This window comes from Lynx rufus, unplaced genomic scaffold (genome assembly GCF_022079265.1).
Source record: "Lynx rufus isolate CCGP_SWC_20201006 ecotype Redwood Valley unplaced genomic scaffold, mLynRuf1.p SCAF_23, whole genome shotgun sequence".
Taxonomy (NCBI): domain Eukaryota; kingdom Metazoa; phylum Chordata; class Mammalia; order Carnivora; family Felidae; genus Lynx; species Lynx rufus.
Genome location: NW_025814838.1, coordinates 1,241,303 through 1,261,931, shown reverse-complemented (window position 1 = coordinate 1,261,931; position 20,629 = coordinate 1,241,303). Strand labels below are relative to the sequence as shown.

Sequence of the window (20,629 nt, the reverse complement as noted above, 5' to 3'; positions counted from 1 at the left end):
CCTCCTGGGGATGAGAGGACAAGCCAGGTCTCCATCCAGGTCTCTTCAGGGTCTAGGAGGCTCTGGCCCAGAGGAGGGCTGACCGGGCCCCAGGTGAACCAGGGGAGGTGGCTGCCAGCTTTTGGAACCAGAGCTTAGGAGCTTTGCCTTGTGGCAGTCTTGGGAGGAGCGCGGTTGCCGTGGTCAGAGAGCCCCCCTGGGGCTGCATGGCTGGATGGGAGCCCACCAGTGCCGGACGCACCAGGCAGCCACCCAGGAGTCAGCATGGCATGCTGGTGCCAAAGCCAGGCACCAAGACCTGCTTGGCTCTGCCACCATCTCAGCACATTTCTCCCCCTTTCTCCCAAGGATATGGATTTTTGAAATCCACAAACCCTCAGGCTCCTATCTGCAAGCACCAGATAGGGATTTGAGGGCATCTGAATGAAGGGTGCAAGGGTGGCCTGGGCTGAGCTGAGCTTTTGAGGTTACAAACGGACCCGGGCTCTGGGAGAGGACAGGCTCCTTCAGCTCTTTCCAGGCTCGAAAGGGAAGACAGAAAACACCCGGGAAATCTTATTCCCTTTATTCTCTTCAACTAATCAACATGACCACCGGTGACACAACACTGTTATTGACACACAACACTCAAAAGTGGGGCCTCTCTTCACTCCACGGAGACAAGTCAGGTGAGTGGGGCTTCCCTAATGGGGGCAAAAGAGTCTGGGGGCTGCTCACCTGAGGAGCGGGTGTCATGGGATCCCACCTCTTGGTCGTGATGGTTTCAAGTTTCCCCACCATTCAGGATTCATGCCTGCTTCTGTTGAGTTCCCATGTGACCTCTGTAGCCATAGCAGTTCCAAGTTGTACCCTAAGCTCAGATCGATGTCCCCTCTCCCCCCTTGCTTTCACCAGTGACTCTGTGACCCTGTCTGTTGGGCTCCTCCCCCAGGGCACTTCTGAAGTCAGGCCTGCGTGGAGCTGGACAGAAGGGTTTGGGGACACCACGCCTTCCAGACTAAGTTCTGGTGGCAAGTGCCACGACCGACCCCTGGACCTTTGCCTACTCTGGTCAGAGAGACTCTGGACACTGCCACCTCCCCAAGCCAGCTCCCTGCTTAGTTCCTCCTAAGATGTAGCTCACTCTGGGAGGGAAGCACCTGGGTAAAGGCGTTTGGGGAGGTGGGCAAGAGAGAACAAGTCACCCCCCAGAGGTCTCCGATTCTGCCCCTTTCCTGCTACGAAACCCCAGACCCCACCTAATCGTGTCCACGTCATCCATTCAGTACCGGAGCCAAGACCGCTGGCCCTCACCCATCCCTACAACATGCGAGCATCCTACTATGTGTGCTACACCCTAGTCCTCAATAGGCCTACAGTTGGCCTTTGACCATACTGACCACCTCCCCTCCCCCCCGGGACCGGCCCCTGAGCCCCAAAGGCTGCTCTCCAGGACTCTCCTGGAGACAGATTCCTCAGACCTGCTTCCGAGGGGCGCTGCTTCTAGCTTTACAAGGGGTTTGTCTCTACAACTGAAGTTTCTTTCTACTATCATCTTAACAAAAAAATCTTTGACTTGGAGAATGGTCTCCTCTTCCTCAGTCTCATAGGGACACCCCCTTTGTTGACGCTTCTGTCAGTAGAGATTCGGCAGGCAGGCTCCTTCTCCCCTCTCAGTAGTGCTTTCTGACCTGGCACTTGGGTGGGGTGGGGCTTTACACAAATGGCATAAGGGTCTCCCCACAATCATCCAAGACCTGCCTTTTCCTTCTCCCCAGCAGGCCTGGGTCTTTCCTCTTGCAGTGTTCTAGATTTTGATCCTTTGAACTCAAGGTCATCCCTTTGGGGGCAGGAGAGATGAAGGGTGAAGGGCTTTCACCTTTTGAGCTTTTGGGTAATGGAATTAGAGGTCTCTTCCACAGCTTTGAGGAGTCCAGTCGCCCTCTCCAGGGATGTCTTAGAGGTCTCTTCCACAGCTTTGAGGAGTCCAGTCGCCCTCTCCAGGGATGCGACTCCTGAAGGGCCCCCTCACCCGGCATCTCAGTTCTGACTCCAGGACCACAGTGCGTTAGTGGTACCAGCGTGGGTCAGTGGGCACTTCTTTTAGACCCAGCACTGGACAGAGTCCTCGCTTTCCTTAAGGGTCTCCAGGGTGACGCTGTGGGGTTCTTGTTACAGATGTTTGAAGAGTTTTCACTCAACCATTTTATAGGGCAGCAGTCTCTCTCCCCTGCCACACACACTCAGTCACATTAGCGGGTCTGGCGGCGTTAATGAAAGAGTGGAACTGTGTGGTGTGTGAAGACAGGAGATGGGTCGGGCCAGGGAATGTGTTTCTCATCCTCCCCTTTCCCTCCGAAGGTTGCTGGCTGAGGAGGAGAGGAGCCAAGTGGGTGGGATCTGTCCCCATCCAAGACCACGATCAGGCCGGGGCGTCACGACTTCAGAGAGCTCCAAGTACCAGGGGGAGGAAGGTGGCCAGGCCTCCATATGCTCTTCAGGGACCCATGGCCCAGTCTGGGAGGGTGTTTGGACCCCCACCACTACGTGCAGGCTGGCTCATCCCGCCAGCAGCCTCGCAAGCAGCTCAGATGAATAAGTGAGGTTTAAAAGCAGGTTGCTGGGTAATGAGCGCTCTATTCCGTCGACTTGCTGTCCCTCGTTGCCACAGAGAACCCACACATGACTCTCACTGACTTGGAGGAGAGATGTCTAGGGAGGATTTAACCACACGCAGGCCTTGAGTCTCTGAAGGGCTTTATTCTTTGGAGGTCGACTAGCAGCGGTTCCCCCTCTCCACTAAGGACAGAATTCGAGGAAGCGAGACCTGGTGGCAGTTAGATTTCAGGAGAAACCTCCTGACAGTGAGACCTGAGAATGGGCAGGAGGGACCCTCCAGCCCCGGAGGCCTCTCAGACTAGAAGTTCCCCATCCTGCCTGGCTAGGGGGAGCCCCGGCGGCCTGAGCTGGGATCTGCTTGCACTTGTAGTTTAACAAGCTCCCAGAAACAGAGAGGACTGGGCAGCCCCGAATTGGCTGGGTTCCATCCACAGCTTCACCTTGGTTTGCTTTCCTCAAAGCATGAACAGAAATCTCCCTCCTGCCCCCCAATTTTTGCGGTGGCTTCCCAGTATTCTTAAAGTTTCTATGTACCCCAAATTTCAGCCTTTAAAAAGGCTTGCCATCACTCTTTTCCTTCCCCATTTTTTGATTCTTCCCGATAAGGAATTCCATGGGCCTCTTCCTCTAACACACAATCACCTAAGATTGGCCTCATATCCCAAGGAACCCCCAGTGCGGCGAGCTGGACTTTCTCTTCCTAGTTTCTTGGGTCGTTTCTTCTCTGTGGGTCTGGGGGCTCCGCATCACTTCTTTTTCGCCTCTCCCCACACTAGTCCCCAGCTGAGCATTTTCCTCAGTGTCACTGTCCAAGTCTTCTGGTGAGAGAGGCTCCCTCCCGTACTCCAGGGGGAGAGAACACTGTGGAACAAGTTCATGGGAGGCTCTTCTACACCTTCTGAGGGTCACTCCTCTCGAGTCAATGCCATTGGATTCCCTGCACTTCCCCGACCCTATAGTTTCACAAGGATTTTGATAACAGTTTTATAGGGTTGTCTAGAGACATATTAGGACCTCTTCCTACAATTAATAGGGCTTTTATCCACTATGGTTTATAGGGTTTTTCTGCTACAGACTTAAAGGGCTTTTTTTTTTTCCTACATATTTATAGGGTTTCTAACCCAACAGTTTTTCTCTACTGCCTCTTATAAGTGGTTCCCACCAACAATTTTATAGGGTTTCTCATTACTGATGTAAAAGCACTATTTATACCCAGGGTTCTTTATGCTCCGTTTCTCTACAATCTGATAGGGTTTTCCTCCTTTCCCCACATAACTTCTGGGGAGAGCCAGTGTTCCTCTCAGGAGAGAGAGGCCCCTGGTCTCCAGACTCATTTCACAAGGTGACCCCTGGGTGGCAGCTCCTATGGAGGAGGAGGGCCGCGACTTCTGCGAAGCCGTCTCCACACTCAGGGCACAAATAGGGCTTTTCTTCCGAGAGGGTCTTGGGGTTTTCCCCATCCCCATGGCTGCTGCTCCCTGTGGGGGTGGGGGCCTCTCCCTCATCTTCCTGGCTTGTGGGCAGGGTGGCTGGCTCTGGAAGGGGCTCCTCGGGGGTGGGGGACTTTTCTTGGGTGTGGGTCTCCTGGTGCCGGACGAGCGCCAGGCGATCGAGAAAGGAGGCCCCACAATCTGAGCAGCTGTAGGGCCTGGCCCCCAGGGGGCTCCTGAGGTGCTCCAGGAGGACAGAAGAGCTCTTCCCCAGCTCTGGACTCTTCTGGGGTTTTCCACCTGCATGCACTTTCTGGTGCAGCAGCAGCTCAGAGCTGAGGCCAAAGCTTTTTTTGCATTCAGGGCATTTAAAGGGCTTTCCACTTAGGAAGGGACTGGGCCCTGCCCCTTCCCCTAGACCAATCCTATAATCAGGAAAGAGAAAGGGCTTTTCATTGCCGTGGGTGAGCTGATGTTGGAGGAGCACAGCCCGATCCAGAAAACTTTCTCCACAGTGGGAACAAATGTAGGACTTGGAGGAGAGCAGGCCCAGCCTTTGGCCAAAGCTCTCCTGCCCTTCAGGCATTTTAAAGGGCTGTCCTGGGGGTTCGGCTCTGCCCTCCGCAGCACCTGGATAGGAATTCCCTCCGAAAGGGAGCCTGGGGGGTCGGAACTGAGGCGCCTTGGGGGCTGGGTGTGCGATGAGGCCATCTGAATTTTTGTAGGGGTTTTCTCCAATATGGATGCGCTGATGCTGCATGAAAATGCCCTCGTCGTTGAATCCCTTTCCGCAGACAAGACACTTGTGTGGTTTGGCTCCGGGGGGTGGCGTCAGCAGGGCAGGGTCGCCCAACCCCAGCAGGGTGTCGCCCTGAGCTCTCCGGGCTGGGGTCTTGCCCCTCTCGTGAACCACCCGATGCTGCTCCAGCTCGTGCGCCTCCAGGAAGGCCTTCCCGCAGTCGGAGCACACGAACAGGTTCTCATCCATGTGGGTGCGGACATGGGTGATGAGGTTGGAGCTCTGGCTGAAGCTCTTGCCGCACTCGGGGCACTTGTAGGGCTTCTCGCCAGTGTGCGTGCGTCGGTGCTGGATGAGGTGGGAGCTGCGGATGAAGCTCTTGCCGCAGTCGGAGCACTTGTAGGGCTTCTCGCCCGTGTGGATGCGCTGGTGGCGGATGAGGGTGGAGCTCATGATGAAGCTCTTGCCGCAGTCGGCGCAGATGTAGGGCCGCTCGCCGCGGTGGATGCGCTGGTGGTTGATGAGGTTGGAGCTGACGCTGAAGCTCTTGCCGCACTCGGGGCACTTGTAGGGCCGCTCGCCCGTGTGCGTGCGCTGGTGCCGCAGCAGCGTGGCGCTCAGCGTGAAGGTCTTGCCGCACACCGGGCACTTGAAGGGGTCCTCGCGCAGGTGAGTCCGCTGGTGCTTGATGAGGGTGGAGCTGTGGCCGAAGCTCTTGCCGCACTCCAGGCACTCGTAGGGCTTCTCGCCGGTGTGCGTGCGCTGGTGCTGGGTCAGCTCCGAGCTCTGGATGAAGCTCTTGCCGCACTCGGTGCAGCGGTAGGGCTTCTCGCCGGCGTGGATCTTCTGGTGCTTGAGGAGGTTGTGGTTCTGGCCGAAGCGCTTGCCGCACTCGGGGCACTTGTAGGGCTTCTCGCCCGTGTGCGTGGCCTGGTGCTGAATGAGGTCCGAGCTGCGGTAGAAGGCCCGCCGGCACTCGCCGCACTTGTACGGCTTCTCGCCCGTGTGCGAGCGCTGGTGCTTGATGAGGTTGGTGCTCTGGGTGAAGGCCTTCTCGCACTCCGTGCACTTGTAGGGCTTCTCGCCCGTGTGCGTGCGCTGGTGCTGCACCAGGTTGGAGCTCCAGCTGAAGCACTTGCCGCAGTCGGGGCACTTGTAGGGCTTCTCGCCCGTGTGCGTGCGCTGGTGCTGCACCAGGTGCGAGCTCTGCGTGAAACTCTTGCCGCACTCCGAGCAGGTGTTGGGCCGCTCGCCCGTGTGGATGCGCTGGTGGCGCAGCAGCTTGGACCACTGGCTGAAGCTCTTGCCGCACTCGTTGCAGATGTAGGGCTTCTCGGCCCCGGAGGGGCGACCCTGCACCAGCTCCCGCAGGCTGGGCTCGTTGGCCGGGACCACCGGGGGGCTGTTCCACGTGGTCAGAGTCCCCCACTGCCAGCTGGCCTCACAGGCCTTGGTCCAGTCAGACGGGGTAGGGACTACCTCGGGGGCGGGGGGGTCCAGGGGGGTCTGGTGGTCCAAAGGGTTGGGGTGACCCGGTGGGGTCGGGGGGTCCCCGGGGACTGCGGGATCCTGGGAGGGTCTCTCCAGGGGCATCTCTGATGGGTCCTTGAATTCTGGACTCTGAGCTGGATCTCCCAGGATGATCTCCTCCCCAGAACTTTCCTGCTGAGGGCTCTCCTCTTCGTTCCCACTCTCGGCACCTACAGAGAGAAAGGGAGTCTCCAGCCCCCATCTCCTTTCAGAACGTGGGGTCGGGTCTCTCTTCCCTCCCCTGGGTTTCCCCCAGAGTCTGGGCCCCTCCCTGAACTGGGGCCGCTGTCTTGTCAGGACTGCAGTCCCTTCTTGTGCCCCTCACCTCTGTGAGCATCGTTGGGGCTCTGCTCAGGACCCTGCAGATCTGGGCCCCACAGCGCCGCCTCAGGCTCCATCCCAGAGCTCAGGACTGCCCAGTGTTCCAGGGACCCTGGTGGGGGCAGGGGTGGGGGTGGGGGTGGAGAGAGGAACACACAATGGAGTTCATCTGCTTTTCTTTACTCCCCAAGTCCCCACTCCTTCACCTGCCGGCCCCAGGCCTTATTACTCCTTGTGTGAACTTCAGCTTCCCACCTCCCCATTTTTCTGGGCATCCGTTCTCACGTTCTCAGTTCTCACCGTGGGCCCCCTACCCCTGCAGGCCTGACTCCTGCTCCAGATCTTCAGCGCATAACTAAGCCAGTAGGTGAGTTTAAGAGTGTAATTAAAAGCTCATCAGCCATAACCCTTTGAACCCAGACTGGGGGCTAGAGAAGTATCTGACACCCACAGGGGAAGGAGGCTCTCACCCAACCCCTCTGATGCCCAGAGGCTGAGAAACCTGTTATTTTGCTAATCAGAGGAAGCTCATTAAGACTCTAATTTTCCTCCTTAATGGGGCTGCTAATTGGGACCAATAAACTTTCCTTATGAGCCCAGAGAACTGACAGTGCCTGGAACACAACACTTGAAGAGTTAAAAAAAAAAAAAAAAAAAAAAGCAATCAGATTTCCCTGAGGGGACAGGGGCTCTCCAAAAGCACTGGGGCATTTTCCCGTTATCTGTTATCCACACAGAAAGAAGGTCAAGCAGCCGGGGAGGGGTAGAGCAGCCAGGGTGGGGAGGAGGGGTGGGGGGGCGGTGGTGGCAGTTAAAAGCCAATCGGGGGCTTCAGCAGGAATGACCTTGAGAGGGAAGTGGAAAGGCAAAGGGAGAAGGGACAGGTGTGTGGAGGGTGCCCAGCAGCTGACACGGTGTCTGTGGTGTCCTTGTTATCTCTCCCAATCCTCCCCACAGGCCTGCTAGGGGCCCCAGGAATCAGGTTGTCCATTTTACAGATCAGGAAATCAACACGCAGGGAGATTTCTCCAAGGTCACAGACTGGGAAGTGGCAGCACTAAGACCAGAAATGCAAGGTTCTGTGTCTGGCTTGCCCTGGCCTCCGAGAAGGAGATGACCTTGGGAGTCACGTGAAACTCATAAATGTGGGCTGCTGGCAGGAGATGGTGATGAAGACAGCTCAGACAGAACCTGCTGGCCATGAGATAGAGAAATTCCCAGGACCAAGAGGTTTCCATGACTTGCTGAATCCAGTGACTAGGCCTGACAGTCTGCACCTGTGATCTCAAAACAGTACTCCCCACCGAAGCCTGCCATTATCACGCCCATCCTGGCACCCCTTCTTCTATTTCATTTGCTCTGTTTTGTTGGTGCCGTATCCCATGCCTAGGACGGTGCCTGACACGTAAAGAGGTGCTTGCTAAGTTTTGTTGAATGAATGAAGGTGAAATGAATGAGATGCCCCTGTCCCTGGAAAACCTGGGTGGCCTAATGCCTTTAAGGGTCAATTTGCAAGGGGATGGCAGCAAAGCAACAGGAGTCCAGAGTGGCCTCCAGGTAAAACATAGGTAGCCATCACTCCAAAAAGGGTGATAGGATTCCAGGATGAGGGCATAAGGCCACGGGAGCTAAATTCTAGGTTCCCACAGTGTTTAGAGCCTGAACAGAGTCGCTGGGGAGGCCCGGGGCTGTGAGTGGCTGTGTGGGATGGGCACTGCATGTATGGGGGCAGTGGTGCAAGAAGACGCGGAAAAGACTCATGAGGAGGCAGCTGGGAGACAACCAAAGTGAAGCAGGAGCTAGCCGGACCCTGCCAAACAGCAGCAGGAGGGATGGGAGTTAGATTTTGGGAAGTAAATTAATTTCTTCATCTCTGCAGCAACGTAGGCTATGAGGATGCCCCCTCCCCCATCTGTGAGTGTCTTTGGAGTGGTGGAGGCAGGGAGCCTCCGCTGAGCTGGGGGCTGCCTATTCTGAAGAGGCCTGCTGTGCTCGCCTAGGACAGGTAAGAGCTCATGTACCTTGAATGTCCCGAGAAATTCAAGCTCAGCTGTCCAGAGCAGAAGGGAAAGGGTTAAAGCCAAGGCCGCCATGGAGTAGGAAAGTGGGAACACCAAGGGAGACAAGAAGTGCTGAGAGCCCACCCAGGCCCAGACCCCAGGGCACCGGCCTTGGACCCCGCTCCAGCCGAGCTGCGGAGGGAAGGAGAGAGGGAAGGAGAGAAGCAGGAGGCTGCCTCACAGAGGTGCGGAGAGCGGCCCAGGGTGACCCTGACATGGAGGCAGCTGCGGGAATGCAGCCGCCCTGGCCCCGGCACCCCCCCACCCCAACGCCCGCACCAGCCCGGACCCTGGACTTCTGCTCGGGCCGGTACCCACGACCCTGTTCCGGCTCCCGGGCCGGAGACCGGCATCCCGGCCTCCCCTGCCCGCGGGGCCCCCAGGATTCCGGCGCTCCGCGGCGCCCCGGCCCGCCGGCGGCCCAATTCCCTCTTCCCAGAATGCTCACGCCCTCCCTCCCCTCCCCCACAGCCAGACCCTCGCGCTCTTCCCAGAATCCTCGGCCCCTCGCGGCCCCGGCCCGGCCCCCACCCCACCGGCGCCCGGGGCGGGGAGGGGGCGCAGGCCCGCGCGCCCCCGCCTCCCGCGCCCCATTGTTCCCGGCGGCCGTCCCGGGCCCTCCGGGCCACCCCCCAGGAACCCAGGCGTCCCCAACTCACGGCTCTGGGGTCTGGGGAAGGCCGGAAGGCAGAATCCAGCCCCAGGGGACTTAACCCCTTGAATGCCCTGCCTCGGGGGGCAGGCTGGACGCCGAGGACTCTGGGGTCCTTCTCAAGGGGTGATCCCAGGCTGAGGACCCGGGGACCAGTTCAGGGTGACTGGGACGGAGCAGGAAGTGACCCCAGCTTCCCGGGCCCCTCTAGCCTGGAGTCAGAGCATCAGCTCTATGGGATTTAACCCTTCGCCTCCCGCAGCCTGGGAAAAAAAAAAAAGAGGACGGGGAGCGGGGAGGTGGCCGAGACGACGCCCCTCTGTCTGTCTCTAGCGGGAGAATCTCGGGGGAACCCAGATGCCAGTGGGGGTCTCCAGATTGCTGGCCACTCTCCATCTCCCAGGGACTCTGCCAGCCACTCCCAGAAAGCCCTATCTTGGATTTGGTGGCTGCTTGTCCCCTGGGCCTGCCTTTGTTGGGACTCAGACCCAGGGATGGGGCTCAGATGAGCCTGGGTTGTGGTGTGGGAGGGAACATCCTACAGACTAAAAATGGCTTAAATGAAATCATAAGTCATGGCAACAAGAATTTGGGCTGAAAGGACAAGCGCAGCCAAGAGGGATTTCTAGCATGCTTCTTTCCCCCTTAGCTGCCCTGGTGGCAGGAGGGAAGTCAATGGGGATTCCCTGACCAAGGAGGGCCTTTCATAGCTCATAGCTAGAGAGACCTTTAAAAACCTGAGAACACTAGGGGCCTCCCAAGGCCCAGGTTACCTGGGCTCCCAGGTTTTAAAGCCTTCATCTCCTCCCTCCTCACCACGGTCCATGATTATTCCCATTTTGCAGGAAAAGAAACTAAGATGTGAGAAGTGCGGTAACATGCTTAAGATCAGGTCATTATTTCACTTGCACACGTTTGTACTGTGGGGAACATAGAGGTGGAGGGATCTCAGAGCCGAACAAGAATCGGGCTTTCCACCCTCAAGAACTCAACACATTTGATAGTGTGTATATTATAGACACAAAAGATTCACAGGAGAGTGTGAACAGGGTTATCTGCCCAGGGATGTGAGGGAGCGAGCACAGGAACAAACTGTATGTCAGAAATCGCTAAAGAGGACGGCAGCTCCTCTGGGCCTACATGTGGGGTTCAGAGAATGTGGTCACCAGGAGAGAGAGCCCCACTGGGCCCTGCCCCTGCTCACTTCTCAGCGCTGACTCCTTCATGCACCTTCCGTTCAGGCATGTCTGCATCTTATCTCTGGCTCCCATCACCTTTGACAGACACCTCTCACCTCAGGGCCTTCGCCCCTCCTGGTCTCCCTTTCCCTGCTCCGTTTCTCACAGCGCAGCATGCATCACCCCTGATGGAATATTTGCATGTTTGCGTCTGTCTGTACTTGTGCCTCCCTCCTGTGCGCATGCACCTTAATGTCCGTGCCACCAGGGGAGGGGCTGGCCTCTTGGACTCACTGCTGTCTCTCCAACTCCTGGAACAGTGACAGGCATGTAGTAGGTGCTCAATTCACACAACACGTGGGATGGTCATCCTCCCATCTCTTCCAGCTGTTTCTGGGTCAGATGTGGCAAAGTTGGGCAAAGCTGGGCTCTGGCCGCACAATCACGTTCATAGTTCAGACACCCTTGCTCTGAGACAGGTGCAGAAGAGGAGGATTTGGGATCTGAGTGGCTTGCGGGGCAGATCCAACCGTCACTACCGTCTCCTCCCCTCCAAGGGCTGCAGAAGCCTGACCTGGCCTGGGGGGCGGTAAGTTTATGGGAAAGCTGTGCCCTGGAGGCTCACAGAAGAGTTTAAATTGGCCTACACCCTTTTTGTTATGTGTGCGGTTTTTTAACCAAATTAATTGCCACTTTTAGAAATTAGTACTTTTAGGGGCACCTGGGTGGCTCAGTCGGTTGAGCATCCGACTCTTGACTTCGGCTCAGGTCATGATCTCGCGATTCATGGGTTCCAGCCACCGCGTCAGTCTCTGTCTGCACTGATGGTGTGGAGCCTGCTCCGGATTCTCTCTCTCTCTCTCTCTCTCTCTCTCTCTCTCTCTCTCTCTCTCCCTCCCTCCCTCCCTCTTTCTGTGCTCCTCCCCAATTGCTCTCACTGTCTCTCAAAATAAATACATGACTTAAAAAAAACCCAACAAGTTTAAAAATCAGTACATTTCATATACAAATCCAAATTTCCCACTTCTTTGGAAAATCCAAAGATATGGCCACAAGACCCAAATTTTCACATGACAGCAACTGGCTGGGCAGTAGCTTCCTTCCTTACAAGGCCACTGGCTTTCTAGTTTGTCAGTCCCTGTGGCTCCTATTGTGACTCCAACCATGCAGCTGAGAGGTGGTCTCAGTTTATCAATGATCATCCATTGTGGATGCTCCAACACCCATTTGACCGTAGGTACTGATTCTGTACCCCTTGGTCTGTGTCCGCCAGGTTTAGAGTAATAAATACAAGGATGATGTCCTCTGAGTAGTTACGTTCATTGAGTATTTACTGCACGCCAGACCTATTCCAAGGGCTCCATGAAACTTCACAACAACTCATGAAACCAGTATTATCAGCGCAAGGATAGAGGAAATCACTTGCACATAGCTTACGAGGGACAGAGCTGGTTTCACACCTAAGCATGCTGACTCCAGGGTCACATGGCCCCTAACCACAACTCTCCGAATGGCTCAGGTGTGTCTGGAACCAGTCAGCCCTGCTGTCCTCTCCCTCATCTTGCTCCAGGAGCTGAAGAGACGAATCTGCAGGGTGGAGCACGCCTGGTCAGTCCAAGCCGTCCTCCTCCGGCAACAGTTTGCTTGTCCTGCTCCCAGGAAAGCAAAAGGTGCTCTGACTGTGGGTGACAGTATGCTGTCCTGTTACTTACAGGCAGCTGGCACAGCGGCCCGAAAGGAGACCCTCCTGGCAGGGGAACTCCTAGAAAGATGAGGATGATACCCACCCCCCTTTTCCTTTCATGGACAGCCCACCGCCGTGTTGTTCTCGGTCAGGGCTCAGCAGCCTTCCACATGGCCCCTGAACGCACGCCCTTGTATCCCAAGGTCCAAGTTGCTGTGAGAGCAGTGAGGTCCTAGAGGCGGACCCTGGTCCCCACCTGCTCTGTCCTCACCGCTCATTGTGGTCTTGGGCAACTCACTTTGTCTCTTGGGGATTTGGCTTCTTCCTTAGAAAGATGGGCCTTGGTTCCCCAAGGGACGGGAGGGGTAAATGAGATGATACAAGAATTCAGAGGTGATCAAGTCTAGCCAGGGCTGCCTCCTTCTTTCTCGTCAGAGCACACAGCCCTCTGCCCAGCAGGAAGGAGAATCAGGAGCCTGGAAACTGTGTCCTGAGAGACACAGGGAGTGTGTAACTTGGGACGACCCAGGGCCTTGAGCAGAGGCTCCAACCATCTGCTGTACGGAGGGGGCCACTCTCAGGCTGAGAGTGTGGAGCTGAGAAGGCTGCTCAGTAGGACGGCTGTCTAACCACAGGCAGGGGAGGCTCCAGCAGATGCCAGCAGGAAATGCTTCTTCCCTGGAGATGTGCACGCCCACAGGGTGTACTGGGGGCTGCTTTTTTAGGAGTGTGGAACTCAAATGTGGAACAAGAGCAGGGTCCCAGAGCTAGGAGATCCCTTCCACCTCTGAGATGCCAGGATCAGTCAATCCTCTGCTCAAGAACCTACAGCGGCTGGGGCGCCTGGGTGGCGCAGTCGGTTAAGCGTCCGACTTCAGCCAGGTCACGATCTCGCGGTCCGTGGGTTCGAGCCCCGCGTCGGGCTCTGGGCTGATGGCTCAGAGCCTGGAGCCTGTTTCCGATTCTGTGTCTCCCTCTCTCTCTGCCCCTCCCCCGTTCATGCTCTGTCTCTCTGTGTCCCAAAAATAAATAAACGTTGAAAAAAAATTTTTTTTGAAAAAAAAAAACCCACAGACCTCGAGATCATGACCTGAGCGAAAGTTGGACGCTTAACCAACTGAGCCACCCAGGTGCCCCAATAGATTTTTATATTTTGACAATAACTTTGATTAAGCTATAGGAAACCACATATATAGTTGGGTAAGTAAATGTGGATATATATAATTTAAATACAAATAAAAGTAAATATGGGCACCTGGCTAGCTCAGTCGGTAGAGCATGCTACTCTTGATCTCAGGGTTGTGAGTTCAAGCCCCGTGTTAGGCATGGGTCCTGCTTAAAATTTTTTTTTAAATAAATAAAAAATAAAAGCACATAAATATATGTATACCGTTTTGTTACCAAGTATCTGCATGAAGGTATGAGCTGAAATAGCTCTAGTCATCACAATTCTGGGCCTCAGTTATCTCATCTGCAAAATGACACGTCAGATCAAATGTTCTCAATGGTAAGGGTATTACTCTCTGAAATACTTTTGTGTATGTTTGACTATTTGGGGAGGATACATATGTGCCTATAAACGATAGTGGTTTCTGGGCAGGAGGACTGAGGATCTGGGGTAAGAGGAAGGCTTACCTTTGGATTCTTGGTTCTGTTTGATGATTTCCAATTTTTAAAAATCACTTTTTACTATTTGTTTATTTATTACAATTATAATTCTTTTTAATTTTTTTTTTCAACGTTTATTTATTTTTGGGACAGAGAGAGACAGAGCATGAACGGGGGAGGGGCAGAGAGAGAGGGAGACACAGAATCGGAAACAGGCTCCAGGCTCTGAGCCATCAGCCCAGAGCCCGACGCGGGGCTCGAACTCACGGACCGCGAGATCGTGACCTGGCTGAAGTCGGACGCTTAACCGACTGCGCCACCCAGGCGCCCCTATAATTATAATTCTTGCAGAATATATATTATTTTGTTTAAGGATGCATTTTTTTAAGTTTATTTATTTATTTATTTTAAGTGATCTCTATACCCAACATGGGGCTTGACCCTGAGATCAAGAGTTGCACACTCTTTTGACTGAGCCAGCCAGACCCCCCTCAAAATCACTTTTTAAACGGTAAATATTGAGTATAAGGTTGGAATGGAGATCGTGGGGTTAAAACAACACGTTGATTTCCTTTTCAGGTTTGTCCTGATCCAAGTCACGTTAAATCAAATTCAAAGGATTTCCTACCCATATGTGACACGTGGGCTAACCTTCCAGAGAGGTCTCCAGCACCCTTGGAACAGATGCTCTACTGTAGCCTAAGCATGGGAAAGGAGATTGAAGACAGATGGAGGAGAGGATTATATTGTCACACAAGGTTACAACACTTAAATCAGTAAGCTCTCAAACACTTGAAGCCTGATTCCACCATTGCCACACTCTAGGGAACCTAGACTTGTGGCTGGAAAAATGAAGCCCCAAACCCCCCAGAGCGTTGGGTCCCGTCTGAAACCAGCCTTTCTGCCTCCTTTCTCAGAGCCCTCTAATGTGATCCCACTGACACACTGGGTCATACGCTCCACCCCAGCCTTCTCTAGAATGCTTCCCCTTCTCTCTCCACAGGGGCAAGTCTCACCTGTCATCAGGGTCCTGTTCAAATGCCAGCCAACGTGAGTCTCGGCCCTGATATCCACCCCCATTGACTGCTTTATAACGTATACTCTCATTCACATTAAAGAATTTGCTTCTCTTGATACAAGGCAGTTATTCTCACCCTTTTTTTTTTTACTCTAAGGGAACAGTCGGACTTCAGACAGGTCAGTTAACATGTTCCAGTCACAGAGCAACTGTGAGAACTTGGGATCTGTAGGTCTTGGATTTTCTGACTCCGGGTCTGGGGCTTCCCTTCTTCAAAATCCAGCTAAATCCTACCCCTTCCTTCCTGAACTACAGTGTCTCCTAGAGAACCTCCCTCACCTTTTGTCACAATCTGACTGCAGGGATTCCTATGTTTTACCCGCCATCTTGGCCACATCCGGGTACCCCCTGCACTGTTATTTATTTGATATTTTTCCTCTGTTCAGTGCATTTTCCTTCACTGAAAGAAAAATATCTGAGAAGGAAACTCAATGTCAGTGTGATGAATAGGAAATTGCTCCTTATAAATCGTAAGTGTAAAAATGAATGCAATGCAAAAGTAACTCCAGATGGTTCAAAGACCTAACACTGGAAAACTTTTAGAAGAAAACTTAGGGGTAAATCTTTATGACTTTGGATTTGACAATGGTTTCTTGATATGACACCAAAAATACAAGCAACAAAAGAAAAAAATAGGTAAATTGGACTTCATCAAAATTTAAACATATTGTACATTAAAGGAAACTATCAAGAAAGTGAAGACAACAACAGAATGGGAGAGGAAACGTTAGCAAACCATATATCTGATAAGGGACTTATATCCAGCATATATAAAGAACTGTAACAACTCAACAATAAAGGCAAACAACTCAATTAAAAAATGGGCAAAGAACTTGCACATTCTCCAGAGAAGATCTACAGATGGCCAACAAGCACATGAACAGATGCTCAACATCACTGGCTATGAGGGAAATGCAAATCAAAACCACAATGAGATCCTACTTCGCACCCACAAGAACAGTTATAATAATAATATTTTCTAGAAACCTGAGAGTAACTGGTGTTGGTGAGGAGGTGGAGCAATTGAACCCTCATATACTGCCAGTGGGAACGGAAAATGGCACAGCCACTGTGGAAAACAATTTAGTGGTCCGCAAAAAGTTACACATAGAACTATCAGCAATTCCACGTCTGTACCCAAGAGAAATGAAAACATAGGTCCACATCAAAACTTATATACAAATGCTCATAGCAACACTATTCATAATAGCCAAAAAGTGGAAACAACCCAAATGTCCAACAGATAAACAAAATGTGGTGTCTATTCATACAATGAATTAAGCCATACAAAGGAATAAATTACTGATATGTCCTACAACACGGAAGAATCTTGAAAACATGCTAAGTGAAAGGAACTAGATACACAAGGCTGCGTATTTTATGATTCCGTTTCTATGAAGTATCCACAACAGGCGAATCCATGGAGACACAAAGCAGATGAATGGTTGCCAGGAGTGGGGGGAAGGAGGATTGGGGAGTGGCACCTTAATGGGTACAATATTTCCTTTGCGGTGATGAGAATGTTCTGGAACTAGAGGTGATGGTTGCACATCAGTGTAAATGTACTAGATGTCACTGAATTGTATACCTCAAAATGGCTGAAATTATAAATGTTATGTGAATTTTACAGTACAAAATTCAATCAATATTAAATTATGTTAATAAATACCATTGATATATTGTTGCATAATTAGGTGAAGACTCTGGGTCTAAGGGACTCAGTTTTTGCATTGTTTCTGTTTTATTTTGTAAATTCTGTTTTATTTTTTTTCTGGTTTATTTATTTTGGGGGGGGGAGGGGCAGAGAGAGAGAGAGGGAGACACAGAATCCAAAGCAGGGTCGAGGCTCTGTCAGCACAGAGCCGGGTGTGGGGCTCGGACTCACAAACTGCGGGATCACGACCTGAGCCAAAGTCAGAGACTTAACTGATGCCCCTAAGGGGTTCCTTTTGTGTGTATGTGAGAAAGTGCCAGAGACGGAGGCACAGAGAGAGCTGAGAGGGGATAAAGGCCTAGCACCAAGATGAGACTCTCCCCTGGGTGGAATCAAAGGGCCTGAAGGAGAACAGGGAGGGCCACCTTTCTCCCGGGGCTGTCCCAGCACCTGGGCACCACCTTGCGTGCTGCCCGGGCGCTGGTACAGGTTACGTTGTACACAAAGGCGCCGGCCGGGGACAGGTATGATCGCATTTCAACCCTGGCTTCATCCAAAAGCCAAAGGCCACGTTGTAGAGGCTGCCTGCCCAGAGAAGGAAAACTTCAGCAGTCCGTCTGTCCCGAGGGGGCACCTGCCCGTAAATCACCCGAAGGTACCATAGATTGGCAGCTGTCCTATATGGTGAGAACCCTGGTAGTGAAAGCCGAGGAACTGGAAAGCCAGTCAGACTTTGTTTCAATTCTTGTTTCTGCCACATTCAACTGTGAGACCTTGTTCTAATCACCGGACCTTCTCTGAATCTCTGTTTCCTCAGCTGTAAAATAGGGAAACGACCGCTCCAAAGAGTGTGAAGATTGAATGAAGTGTGTGTACATACTGACTGTTCGTTTTTCCCCCAGTAGTTAGCTTTAGCTTTCACCTTTGGCTTAGATACTTTTTTTTTTTTTTTTTTTTGGTACTAGAAAAATAATATAGGGGCACCCGGGTGGCTCAGTCGGTTGAGCGTCTGACTTTGGTTCAGGTCATGATCTCATGGTTCTTGAGTTCGAGCCCCGCATCAGGCTCTGTGCTGACAGCTCAGAACCTGGAGCCTGCTTCGGATTCTGTGTCTCCCTCTCTCTCTGCCCCTTCCCTGCTCGTGCTCTGTCTCTCTTTCTCTCTCTCAAAAATGAATAAACATTAAATAAAAAATTTTAACAAAAATAATATAACTAGGGGTGCCTGGCTGGCTCAGTCAGTAGAGCATGCAACTCTTGATCTCAGTGTCATGAGTTCGAGCCTCACATTGGGCAAGGAGCCTACTTTTAAAAAAATAATAAAATAAAAAATAACATAACCATACTAATGAACATATTAAAAAGTGAAATTACTCATTTTTCATCTGCTCCCGGTTCAATTATTTTTGCCCCTTGCTGTATTTCCTTCCTATATATTTTTTCTAAGCTTTTTTTAAAAACTTAGTTCTATGTTTTTGGTGCTTTAATGTCTTCCCAGCCAAAATTTTAATGGCTGTCTAGGGGTGCCTGGGCGGCTTAGTCGGTTAAGCATCTGACTTCGGCTCAGGTCATGATCTCACAGTCTATGAGTTTGGGCCCCGTGTCGGGCTCTGTGCTGACAGCTCAGAGCCTGCCTGGAGCCTGCTTCAGATTCTCAGATTCTGTGTCCCTCTCTCTCTCTGTCCCTCCCCCTCTCACGCTCTGTCTCTCTCTGTCTCTCAAAAATGAATAAATGTTCAAAAATTAAAAAAAAAATTAATGGCTGTTTGTATGATTCCTGCTAGATACACCATATTTTTCTGAGTCATTGCCCTGTTGTTGAATATTTACACTGCCTTTAGTTTTTGCTCTTACAAATAAAATTTGGTGAACATCTCTGAGAGTATATCTCTGAAATTTCGATGATTTTCTTAAAAGACAGTCCCAGAAAAAGAAACAGTGGGTCAAATCTATGAGCATTTCCCTGACTTTGGTGGTACATAATCTTGTAATTAGTTGTGACTCCAAATGCAGGATTTCCAGCCTATATCTATCTTGTCTCAAGGATGTGAGGAGAGATTTGATTCCATGCCTTGCTGAAATCCATATAAATGAAATCTAGAAAATTTCCTTCATCTGTGAACCTAGTAACCTTATAACCATAGAAAACAATTCCTACATAATAGGTGGGTGTGAGGATTAACGCATTAACACATGACAAGTCTTAGACCAGGGCCTGGCATGAGGGAGCACTCAGTCCCTATTCTTGTTTTCACTGTGTAAAGGAGGCAAGACTATTCTGGGACTGCAGTTCTCTGTGGCCTTCTAGCCTTCCCTGCTTTCCTCACAGGCTCTTAGGGTGTGAGTTTTGTAAGGTTGTTAACACTTGACTAATGGCTTCTGATTACTAAGAGGTTTTGTTTTGCTTTGTTGATTTGTTCATTTACAAATAAAGGTCCATAAAGAGGACCATGAAGTCAAAGATGGACAGCCTTTCTCTAATATATACGGCCTCAGATATTAAAAAGATACCTTTGGGGCACCTGGGTGGTTTTTTTTTTTTTTTTTTTTAGTTTATATTTATTTATTTTGAGAGAGAGAGGGAGAGAGAATCCCAAGCAGACTCCACGCTGTCAGCACAGAGCCCAACGTGGGTCTTGATCCCACATGGAGATCAATCCCATCACCAGTGAGATCATGACCTAAGCCAGTATCAAGAGTCAGACACTTAACCAACCCAGCCTCCCAGATGCCCTTAAGCATCTGAGATTTGATCACAACTCAGGTCCTGATCTCAGGGTCATAACTTCAAGCCTGTGTTGGGCTCCATGTGGGGCGTGAAACCCAGTTTAATTAATTCAAATTTAAAAAGACATCTTTAAGTGGCCACCATAAAGGAGATGAGGGAATCTGTTTGTTTCTTTATTTATACCTTGCTTGGTTTTGAAAAGGACCTGAGGCATTTATAGATAGCCACATATTCTATGACAGGTGCCTGGCATCTAGTAAGACTCACAGCCCCTGGGATGCCTGGATGGCTCAGTTGGTTAAGCCTCTGACTCTTGATTTTGGCTCAGGTCAAGATCTCATGGTTTGTGAGTTCGAGCTCCCTCTCAGGCTCCATACTGGCAATGAGGAGTCTGCTTCGTATTCTGTCTCTCTCCTTCTCACTCTGCCCCTCCTGCACTCTCTCTCTCTCTCAAAAACAGAACAAAAACCTTAAAAAAAAAACTTAAAAAAAAAAAGACTCACAGCTGCTCAACATTGGCTGTGATTACTGATAGTAGCAGAAGTAGTAAATGTCATTAACAAGACAAAAAACAAACCAAAAAACGCCAAAGGGAGTATAAAGGGGAGAATGATGACATGAATCCAGGTGGGTAAGAAAACACATGACATAAGGCTATTGCTACAAGTGTTACAGATTTGCTGAGTTTTCTAGAGATCCAAGCATATGGGTACACAGTCCATGTGAGGCTTAGGAGAAAGTTCTGTGAGTCCTCATCAAAATGACATTTTGCGATGCGGAGGACCATGTCTTCAACCCCATCCCCTAATTCTGAATCCAGTCCAACACAGAGACAGATGGGGAAACCAAGCCCCAGTGGTGTAGGAGATATTTCATGGCTGTGCTAAGTTCATAAATCCAGTCAGTCCAGCTTTTAAAGCCACTGTTAACGGGGCGCCTGGGTGGCTCAGGTCATGATCTTGCAGTTTGTAAGTTCCAGCCCCGAGTCCGGCTCTGTGTTGACAGTTCAGAGCCTGGAGCCTGCTTCAGATTCTATGTCTCCCTCTCTCTCTCCCCTCCCCCGATCCTGCTCTGTCTCTACCCACCCCCCCAAAAAAAGAATAAACATTAAAAAAATTAAAGGCACGGCTACAAATCACACATCCCACTTTAAGCAATCTCAGTAAAGGGATTACCTACAACATGTATCTTTTGGCTTTAGGGGGTTGGTAGATACACAATATTATCTTCTCCTAGCCAGCTCCAGCAGTCATTCACAAAGAATGAAACCCCGTGGCTCTAGAAATACACAACGGCAAGAAGATGGCTCTGTTTCACATTATCGTAAGGGGAATAATACGTGGAGGTTTTGTTGTTTGGTTTTTCACCCT

At 51.5% G+C, this 20,629-nt stretch overlaps 1 protein-coding gene across 1 annotated transcript; it reads right to left on the bottom strand.

Annotated features, from left to right (window-relative positions):
* Positions 1-563: 563 nt before the first annotated feature.
* ZNF629 (zinc finger protein 629) lies at positions 564-9,420 on the bottom strand. Its single transcript, XM_047087771.1, has 3 exons — positions 9,338-9,420; positions 6,623-6,730; positions 564-6,467 (listed from the first exon to the last, which is right to left on the bottom strand). The coding sequence occupies exons 2-3, from the start codon at positions 6,693-6,695 to the stop codon at positions 3,934-3,936; spliced, it is 2,607 nt and encodes an 868-aa protein (XP_046943727.1). The 5' UTR covers positions 6,696-6,730; positions 9,338-9,420; the 3' UTR covers positions 564-3,933.
* Positions 9,421-20,629: the final 11,209 nt, after the last annotated feature.

Bases quoted from the DNA above. Each gene is read 5' to 3' on its own strand.
- ZNF629 (XM_047087771.1), bottom strand. From the start codon at position 6,695: ATGGAGCCTGAGGCGGCGCTGTGGGGCCCAGATCTGCAGGGTCCTGAG. The intron at 6,468-6,622 runs GTGAGGGGCACA...TTCTCTCTGTAG, and splicing joins CCCCAACGATGCTCACAGAG to GTGCCGAGAGTGGGAACGAA.